The sequence below is a fragment of the Anas platyrhynchos genome, chromosome 3, assembly GCF_047663525.1.
Source record: "Anas platyrhynchos isolate ZD024472 breed Pekin duck chromosome 3, IASCAAS_PekinDuck_T2T, whole genome shotgun sequence".
Taxonomy (NCBI): Eukaryota; Metazoa; Chordata; class Aves; order Anseriformes; family Anatidae; genus Anas; species Anas platyrhynchos.
This window is the reverse complement of record NC_092589.1, coordinates 70,191,693-70,202,380: the sequence shown is the minus strand read 5'-3', so window position 1 is coordinate 70,202,380 and position 10,688 is coordinate 70,191,693. Positions and strand designations below refer to the sequence as shown.

At 40.4% G+C, this 10,688-nt stretch overlaps 1 protein-coding gene across 1 annotated transcript in view; it reads right to left on the bottom strand.

Moving 5' to 3' along the window:
• Positions 1-5,695: 5,695 nt before the first annotated feature.
• Positions 5,696-10,688, bottom strand: part of FRK (fyn related Src family tyrosine kinase) — a 57,303-nt gene continuing 52,310 nt past the window's right edge. The window contains exons 7-8 of the mRNA XM_038177485.2: positions 9,515-9,680; positions 5,696-6,575 (exon numbers count right to left, since the gene is read on the bottom strand). Coding sequence (XP_038033413.1) covers positions 6,367-6,575; positions 9,515-9,680 — 375 coding nt within the window. The 3' untranslated portion in view covers positions 5,696-6,366. The remainder of the gene's footprint in view (positions 6,576-9,514; positions 9,681-10,688) is intronic.

Here is a 10,688-nt window from a genome sequence, read left to right as displayed (position 1 = left end):
GGGCTTGTTCAGCCTGGAGAAGAGGAGGCTCAGGGGTGACCTTATCGCTCTCTACAGGTACCTTAAAGGAGGCTGTAGTGAGGTGGGGGTTGGCCTGTTCTCCCACGTGCCTGGTGACAAGATGAGGGGGAATGGGCTTAAGTTGCACCAGGGGAGTTTTAGGTTAGATGTTAGGAAGAACTTCTTTACTGAAAGGGTTGTTAGGCACTGGAACGGGCTGCCCAGGGAGGTGGTGGAGTCACCATCCCTGGAAGTCTTTAAAAGACGTTTAGATGTAGAGCTTAGGGATATGGTTTAGTGGGGACTGTTAGTGTTAGGTTAGAGGTTGGATTCGATGATCTTGAGGTCTCTTCCAACCTAGAAATTCTGTGATTACTGCTCCCCTTCCTGGCCTTGCCAAGAATAGTGAACTCCACCATTTCATGGTCACTCTGACCAAGACAGCTCCCGACAATCACATCCTCCACCAGTCCTTCTCTGTTTGTTAAGAGAAGGTCTAGCGGGGCGCCACCCCTGGTAGTCTCTCTAACCAGCTGCGTCAGGAAGCTATCTTCCACGCTCTCCAGAAACCTCCTTGACTGCTTTCTCTGGGCTGTGTTGTGCTTCCAGGATATTTCAGGGAAGTTTGAGTCCCCCACGAGAACAAGCGCTGAAGATTTCGCAACATCTGTCAGCTGCCTGTAGAACTCCTCATCCGTCTCCTCATCCTGGTTCGGCAGTCTATAACAGACCCCGACCAGGACGCTAGCTTTGTTGGCCCCACCAATCCTAACCCAAAGGGACTCGACCTTGTCATTCCCAGCCTCGTGTTCTACAACATCGAAAGACTCTAATACAGAGAGCCACACCACCACCCCTTCTGTGCTTCCTGTCCCTTCTGAAGAGCCTATAGACAGTCATTGCAGCACTCCAGTCATGAGAATGGTCCCACCACGTCTCCGTGATGGCAACCAAGTCGTAGGCTGCCTGCTGCATGATGGCTTCCAGCTCCTCCTGTTTGTTACCCATGCTGCGTGCATTGGTGTAGATGCACTTCAGCTGGGCCATTGCCTTATCCCCTGGCCTTGCTATTGTTCCCCCTGGCACAGCTCCAACAATCCTTGCTTCAGCCCCATCCCCCTTCTTACCTAGTTTAAAGCCCTCTCAATGAGCCCTGCCAGCTCCTGGCCCAGGATCCGTTTTCCCCTAAAAGATAGGGACCCATCTGCGGCCATCAGGCCGGGTGCCGAGTAAATGAAGTTTAATCTCACTTTAGTCTCATGTTCAGCCATCCAGCAATTTCTCTTCCCACCTCCCCTTCTTTCAGGGAAGGCTGCTGTGAAGTTTGTGATGTAGCAACGTGTATTTGAGTGTTTTTTGAATTTTCAAATGTGTATTTTAGTGTTTTCTGTACTTCAGTGAGGAAGGACTGAATTCTTCAGTAAAATGCAGCTGTGAAAATTAAAATGCCAAAGTACTTTTCACCAATTTCCCAGCTTTCTTATACTTGTCATTTGTTATTTCTCATATTGGATTATTTATTTATTTATTTATGGATTTGTCATTCCTGAGAAGCTGGAGGCTGGAAGATAACTTACATTGGTCTGCTGACAGTAAGTGTGAATAGAATGAAAGTTTTTTTCACTGACCCCAGCTCAGCATTTTGTTCAAGCACAGTTCCTCCAAACAAACTTTTCCAGCAGGTGACTGAGGCAGGAGTCTGTTGCAGGCTGGAGCCTGCATCAGCCCAGATATTGACAGACTGAATGGAAGCCATGTAGCTTTCATAGAGAAATGCCAAACTGTATCTCTTGGAACAAGTTTGCACAACTCCCATATGCATCATTTTTACCTGCTCCAAGGTCCATTCACTACAAATAGGACTCATACTGAACAGTGAGTTGCAGTGGCCATGGGAACACTGAGTGGACAGGAGACTACAAAACTTTTTAAATTAGTAAAATAAAAGCATATAGGACAGCATAAAGAGCAAATCACTTGAATGAGTCATGTGCTTCTTTTCTATTCCATAAAGACTAAGGAGTCCCTAATACTTACAGTTCAAAATACAGTTGCGGTGCTCCATAACTTCTTGAAGAATGAAGTATTTAAGAAAAGCGGCAGTTCTTCCTTTCTGGTTGAACATTTTTAAGCTGTCTTTTGTAATATAACATAAAATGATTTAGTTCTCAAAGAATAACTGAATTACATAAATAAAACATTACATAAAAGATGTCTGAGTACAATTTATGTGAAGTGAATTTCACAAGATCTGGTCTATTGTAGAAAATTCAACTCACCTCTTCTTGATCCTTTTATTCTATCTAAACATAAGAATTGATGTCAGTTCAAAAAATCTATTACTCTTTCTCATAACTGAATCCATTATTTTACCTCCATGATCCATCAAGTAAAAACAAGTGCAATACATAGCTCTAACAGAACCTTGAACATAAAAGGCCTCAAGAATAGAATAAGTTAAACCCATCTTACTGTGCGCTATAACCAGATATGATAACCTTGATGTTTAATTTAAATCAAGTCATAGAAAAGACATCTGACTATAATTGCTATTGGTCATACACATAAATACATGATTATAAAATGGATTGGACTTGGAAAGGTATAGTTTTGCGTGTTACATTGCCAGTAACACATTGAACTTTGTGATGGTTTATCACCCTTTGCTACCTTCATTATCCAGTCTTTCCTGGTAATGGATCCACCTGGATGAAAAAATATGGAGAGAAAGAGCTAAAAAAAAAAAAAAAAATGCAGATTACACTGCATTGATGATTTTTTCTCTTATTTGTTCCCCTGCCATCCCAGGGGCTGTATTACAGCTCAAATTAGAGTGGCAGCTTTTCACTAGTCCAACCAGGGCTGGCTTTGGGTTCAGACAAAATAAGGAAGCAAATGTAAATGCCTGGATTTAAGCCAGAAAGATGAACCAATGGATCTCATGGCAGCATATGTGGTTTTTAAGCTTTGCCTCACTTTGTTTATGGCTGGTGACAAAAAGACTCTACAAGGCACCACAATTTCTCAGGGCAATGCAGTGGGGAAAAATGATCATCCTGGCCCCACCACCTACCTGACTTTTCTGCCTTTCCTCAATTTCTTCTTCTGCTAAGAAAAGAGGGTTGGCTGGTCACCAGGCACATGCCAGTGAGGTGGAAATTTTGTTTAGGCTTGGAAAACAAAGGTTGGCTGCACTCCTTCACCTACACTATATCACCTTGGGGAAGCCAAATATGCACATATTGCCTCTTAAGCTGAAGACAAAATCAACTAATTTATTTGATGTGGTGTATAGAACAAGACACACCAAAGTGACTCTACCTCCTGCTGTCAGTCAGTGCTGCTGCTTATCTCCCATCCTGGGCCAGCACATACTAGAGGCAGCTGGCAGACCCAAACCCCGTCAATAAGCTAAGGCTGTGCAAGTATGCAGAGAGACAGGAGGAGAGGAAAATGAGCAGGATGTAGCAGCAGGGGAAAATGCCTGCCAGCAGCATCCCAGAATGCCAGGCTTTGTCACCTGGAGGCCACCACATGGGGATGCCCGCTGCTTTCAGCTAAGCAAAGACACATCTTGAGGCCACACTTGGAAGTGTGAGTTTGAAACAACTAATTTTGTTTTATAACATATAGGTTACCACACACACCCTCAACAAAGAAGTTTGTCTCTCTCCTGGATACTTTTACAACAACAAACAGAAAACATACAAGCAAGCAATCATCTGGGGTGCTTTATAGGAAAAACGTGGTTTTGGTGTACCATCTCAAGGAGCCTTTCTCTCTCCTCTGACTACAGGAGAAATTACGGAAACTATCTGTCCAACTTGACTGGATGAACAGCTTTTCTGTTCCCTATATCCTGGTTTAGGCTGGTTCATTGTGCAGGTGCACTTTCCTCAAAATTATGGTGTTGCTTCAGTGCTACAAGATCCTTTTTACTTCCACCTGAGGGCAGGAGCCAGCACAGTGAAGCTTGGACAAGTCGGTAAAATTTGAAATTCAGAAAATTTTCCTATTTCCCTATTGCTGTTGTAGTTTGTTTCTTTGGTATTATTTTCCTGGCAACTCATCTTAAAAAAAAAAAAAAAAAAAAAAAAAAAAAAAAAAAGGTCTCCATTGAAATGCACTTCTGTCCTTTTCAAGGTTATATTTCTTTCATCAGCTTTTTTTTTTTTTTTTGAATCATGCAAACTCAGCTTTTATTTGCAACATTCTTAATGTTCTCAGTCTGAAAAATCATCTTAGAAATACTGCTTGAACATCAAGATTGCAAGTTTGATGATAAGTTTGAATAACACCATTCCTATTCTGACTACATAACACGTCTCTGTGGGATTTGCTAACCTTACATTGCAACAGTGCTAAACACAGTTCCTGGCCAGAAGAGAGGCACATGGATTGGTGGAGATTTGATAACCATAAATAATATCTCACTGGGGCCAGGAGGCAGTACTTAGCATTAGCCTAGAAACAAACAGGGACGGTATTAAGACATGAGACTTTGCCTGGGACTCTCCTAGATCATTCCATGCCAATTCTTATCAGTATGGGTTTGGCAAAGCCATTTAACCTCTTCTTCTTTCAGAATGGTGATCATTTTCCAAAATCACATGGATGGTATGACAGCTAATTAATTACTGCTGCATTGTGCTTTACAAATATAATTAGTATAAAGACAGCTACAAAGGAGAAACACTGCACACAAGAAAATGAACAGAGACAGAACACTAAAGAGACTGTAGGTGTAGTCAGACAGAAAGAGGAAAAATAAATAAGGAAATAATTCTGAATAGACAGTACATAAAAGGTATGCTTGAAAGAAAAAAAAATAATATATATATATAATAATAATAATGAAAAGGTATGTTGCCTTCCAAAAGTAGAGGAGGGTAAAAGGAAATTAAAAATTAGAAGCAAGGCACTGAGATGAATGGATCTGATATATCTAAAGAGAAGAAAAGATGATAAAGAAGAGAGGTAATAAAAACCACCCAGCCTTTAAAGTAATGAATCTTTTAATTTATTTATACCTTTTTTGATATTAGAGGAAAATGGTTGAAAACTTACACTGAGCTCATGCTATGTTAACACAGTAGAGCTCTTAATTCCTGGATTATGTTGTTAAATAATTAACTGATGAATCATAAGTAAATAATTGAAGCTTGGTCCTCTAAACCTCACAACTGAAGATAAAACTGTCACAGTTATATTAAATTTTAGCAAAACTGATATTGAAGTTAATTAGAAAATCTGGAAAAAAAAAACTTCTAAAATCTGTAGCTGTGAAGACTGCTAGCAGAAGCATCTGGGCTCTATTTCCCCATGGAACAAAATAAAAGGGATCATCAATTATTTAAATCTCCTACATTAAAGTTAAATCTAGAGAAGATGGAAGCATGGATTTCTAGTTCTTCTGTGAAATACCTACACCTGCCCTGAGCCTTGTCCTGTTGGAGAAGGTTATTGATGTGTGCAGAAGGATAAGTAGGGGGTCACTCTGAAATGTTAACATAGTCTTGATTTCTTTTTAAAATATCCAGAATTCCTAAACTTTAAGATCTTTTTAAGAACTTTTAAATTATCCAGAAATCCTAAACTTTAAGAGCTATGAAACAAGTCTTTATACTTCAATAAATAATGACAGATCATAGGTTCCAAGACACTATTTAACATTCAAAACAAACAGCTTCAGGAATCCAATAATGATTGTGTTTATTCTTGTAAAAGAGGAACTGTATACAAACTAGAAAAGATCAATCCTGTGTCTATAGAACAAAATAATTCCTTTCCCCCCGTGAACTTCTGTGTTGCCTTTTTTTTTTTTTTTTTTTCAATACAGCAAAAGCATGTGTACTTTGGGTTTAAGCAAGGCAATTAATCTGGATTCTGCTGTCATCATGTTAATGGGATTTTTATTATTTTTTTTTTTCTGTAAGAGAACTCTTAAAGCACAGATCCTGCTGTGCAGAGCGATCAAACTCCTCTTCAAGCACAAACTGGTATGGTTCAAAAATCTAAGGAAAAGCAAATAATTATTCCCATAAAGAAACTATGAAATGCTGTAATGCTACTGTGCAAGATTATTATTTTTTTTTCATTCTTGTGATCTGATATTTAAAAAATAAATAGAAGGCAGTTTGTATTTGAGAAGCCCCCACCCTTTCAGCTTCCTGATGCTTCATCTTGCAAAACACTTGCCAGCAGCAAAAACTTGAAGTGTCTTTGAGTGCCAACATCAGCGTGACAGTGTACCAGCCCTCCTTGTCTTCAAGGAGGGCTCACTTCATATCTGGGCTTAAATTAATTTCACAGCCACCCCTTCAGTCACATTCACTCACTTTTCCACCTCAGCCCCCACCTTGGGGTTCACTTGGCATTGTCACAGTTGTTGGCACTGATGTCATTCTCTATGAAGCTCTCCAGCTGCCAGCACAAGTCCTGGAAGGTGGGCCTCTCACTGGCCTCCTGGCTCCAGCACTGCCTCATCATCTCATAGATGGACTGTGGGCAGCACCTGGGCTTAGGCAGTCTGTACCCCGTGTCCAGCATCTGGATCACCTGTTGTCCTGTCAGGCCTGTTAATGATTCAAGGAAGAAAGAATTCATCAGACTTCCAGGGTCTGCATAGGCACGTGTGACACCACATGTCCCTGACTCCTACCTAGATGAGAAAAGGGTGTGCTTTCTCCAAGTGCAGCCATGCTAACTAAGGGCAGAGATGGGAGTGGGAAGGCCCCATTCCACAGTAAAAGGACACAGAAACCACTGGAGGTGCCCAGATTAGCAGCTGAAAAGCACCTCCAGTACTTCCCAGGCCCCTCACCCTGACTGTTCTGATGCAAGGCATTTCAAATGGGTTTGTCCTGGTGGGAGGCTTCTCCTCCGCCACCTGTCCTTTGCTTAAATTATTTTGACATCTACTTCACTTAAGCTAAATCTAAGTCACTCTGCACTCAGCAGCTCCAAAACCTCCCAAGAAAATCTAACCTGCTTTTGAATTTTCCTTGCATTTGGAAAGTTTTCAATAACATCAGCCCTAATTTTCCTTTGGTGCAGTTATCTTGTGGCATCCTGCTCTGTCACTGTGGGTCATGAAAAAGAAGCAATTCCCTTATCTTTATTGTACCTTTTATGTATTAAGGCTATTGTCCAATTCCCTTTCAATTTTCTACTCTTTAAACTAAATCCTCAGTTGTATAATCTTTATTTCTTTTTCTTAGATCTCTGAATGATGTTTCCTTTGTACATTACCCATTGCCACAATGGTTCAACATAACCTTATCTCTTAACTGATTACAGAGGACATACTCCTGAAAGTAATATCAAGAAAGCAAATAACCATGGCAGAAGGACATTTTCTTCTGTAAAGTTAAAGGTAAACTACGCCTTTGCCAATGTATAATGCTATGTATTTATTCAGACAATACCAAAAATCATGGTGCTTCTACTTGAATAATTTATGTATGTGTGTTTACATATGCAAACATATACAGTTCATGTAAGAACAATTTGAGGATTTGGAGCGTGTTTTGTTCTGTTTTGTTTTGTTTTGTTTTTTCCTGAAGTGCTTTCACAGGATGGGAAGATGAAAATTAAAAAGCAAAACCAACTTTTTCTTTTACAGTAAATACCAGTTTTGGACCCCATTAAATGTAATTTATGGTAAATGCACCAGCCCTCAGGCCTGTTGGGATGCAACATAACTTTTTTTTGGTTCAGTCCTGCCCTAGTGTTCTCCTCACTAGCACAAAATGAATCACAGTCAGGCATTTCATTGATATCTGTTGTTACTGGAGCCGCAGTCCTTGAGCACTTCTCAGAGTGCTAGGTATATTGGCTCTTCTCATACCATTAAATTTACTTTTGTGGTTGGTGAAATTTTATTCCTAATACTTGTGATCCTTCTCTTTATGAAATCGTTCCACTGTGTAGTCAAATATGAGGGAATGTGGAAAAATCACCCTTATTCATTTTTTGGATGGCTTCTTCCTGAAGTACCTATGCAGTATTTCATCAATGATAGCACATTCTTTTATGTGATATCCACACAAAAGAAAGGAAAAACAAGACAGCAGGCAGGTGAGAGAATGAGACCACACCTTGAATACTGTGTTCAGTTTTGGGCCCCTCACTGCAAGAAGGACATTGAGGCCCTGGAGCAGTGTCCAGACAAGGGCTACGATGCTGGTGAAGGGTCTCAAACACAATTCCTATGAGGAGTGGCTGAGTAAAGGGGTTGTTTATTCTGGAGAAGAGGACACTAAGGGGGGACCTTATTGGTCTCTAGAACTACCTGAAAGGAAGGTGTGGGGAGTTGGGGGTCTGCCTCTTCCTGCAGATAGCTTGCAATAGGACAAGAAGGAGTAGCCTCAAGTTGTGTCACGGGAGGTTGGGGTTGGAAATTAGGAGAAATTTCTTCTCAGAAAGAGTGGTCAGGCATTAGGATGGGTTGCCCAGGGAAATGGTGGCATCACTGCCCTGGGGGCATTTAAGGAAAGTTTGGACCTGGTGCTTAGGAACATGGTTTAGTGGGTAATATTGGTAGTACAGAGATGGTTGGACAAGATGATCTTGGAGGCCTTTTCCAACCTTAATGATTCTATGATTCTATAAAAAGCCTTTCTCTTTTCCACATTCTAGCAATTGGTATCTTTGATCTGGTGCTGGAGAGAAATAAGCAGTTGGCTTCTGTGTATGTGAAATGTAGGTTGACTCCAGCAAGAGAAATCTTGAATGGCTGTTGATCACAGCCTTTGGAAAGCTTCCAGGGAGCCTGGGGCAGCCAGAAGGTCTGACCCACTAAATGGGTATCATCTGAACAGCTACCTTTCTGTATTTACACTTCTAACCCTTTAACATGCCTGTGGTACAGGCATTAAGCTTTTTAATGTGTCCTGGCTTCAGGTAGGATAGAGTTAATTTTCCTCCTAGTAGCTGCTATGGTGCTGTGTTTAGGATTTAGGATGAGAATAATATTGATAACACTCCGATTTTTAATTGTAGCAGTGTAGTGTTTACATTAAGCCAAGGACTTTTCAGCTTTTTGCTTTGACCTGCCAGAGGGCAGGCTAGGGTTGCAGCGGGAGCTGGGAGGGGACAGACTCAGGACAGCTGACCCAAACTGGCCAAAGTGATATTCCGTACTATCTGACGTCTTGCTGAAGAATAAATATGGGGGAGCTGACCGGGATGGGGGGACCGGCTGCTTGGGGGTAGGCTGGGCATCGGTCAGTGGGTGGTGAACAATTGCATTGTGCATCACTTGTTTTGTACATATTATTATCATTATTATTATTGTTTATTATCCTTTCTTTTCTGTCCTAATAAACTGTCTCTATCTCAACCCACAGACTTTCATTTCTTTCTGATTCTCTTACCCATCCCAGAGATGGAGGGTGGAGGGTGAGCAAATGGCTGCATGGTGCTTAGTTGCCTGCCATGTTAAACCACAACAATACATCATTCTAAAAGCAAGAAAACAACTAGAAATCATTCCATAGGTAAAAATGCTTACCAGCATATGGCGTCTTTCCATAAGTCAGTATTTCAAAGAGAAGTATTCCAAACGACCACACATCTGACTTAATGCTGAATATTTTGTGGCGGATTGCCTCAGGGGCTGTCCACTTCACTGGAAGTTTTGTTTCAGGCCTGGTTTCACATATATTTCCATTTTCTACCTGTCATCAGTAGAACAAAGTCTGATTTAGGATTGTTTTTAGAAAAGCACTTAAGCACCTGACCAAGCTAAGCTTGTGCTTAAATTTATCAAACGCTTGCCTTTCATGGTATTAAAGCATGCACTTACTGAAGTCTTTTGTTGAAGTGGGCTTTACAGTTGAGAAGTGCTACTGTTCATTGGAGGCCTTTCCAAAGCATTTATCATTTCAAGTGAGCACACAGAGCTGGAGTGGTTTGTGATTAATTATGACCTGCTACTGTGAGCTCTGAATCTGGTGTGCAAGATCTCAAAAATCTGTCAGAAGTGGCAGTGTAAGCATCCTGCTGACACTAGAGACCAAATGCCTCCATGTCTGGTCTTCAGTAAATAGAGAAGGAAAAAGCTAATGAATTCAGAACCTTTGGTCTATGATTTATTGTAACGTTGAAGGGCCATTAACTTTGATAACAATCGCTTAAGAAGGTTTCAGGACTGAAGAACAAACTCCAAGTGATTCAAATTAACATTAGCTTACAGTGGCTGCAATTAATTCATGTGAAGTGAAGATGAAATACTTATAGAAAAAGAAAAATTATTTGCTTGCAAATTTGAGTTAATTTTCCTTACCCATAGAAACATTTCCTTAAAGTGTTATAGCATGGACACCTAAACTTTGTGAACACTTATTCTCTCTTTAATTCTTATTTGTGGTTTAGTGTACATCACCCACACCCATGCCTTGGTCAGATTTTCTCTTGCAAATTCAGGCATAGGTATACAAGAATTTCTGTTGTTTTTTTTTTGTTTGTTTGTTTGTTTTTACTTTAGAATGTATCTTTTTCAGCTGTGATGTCCTAAAGCTTTGAACTATTGGTTCAAATGTCTTGTATCTACATATCTACAATGTCTTGTATCTACACATTGATATAATTGGCATTTTGAGCATAATACTCATCTCTAGAAGCATGAAATGATTTGATTATGCTAGTTAACATTCTGTATTTCACTTCTCTCACTTGAGATCCTC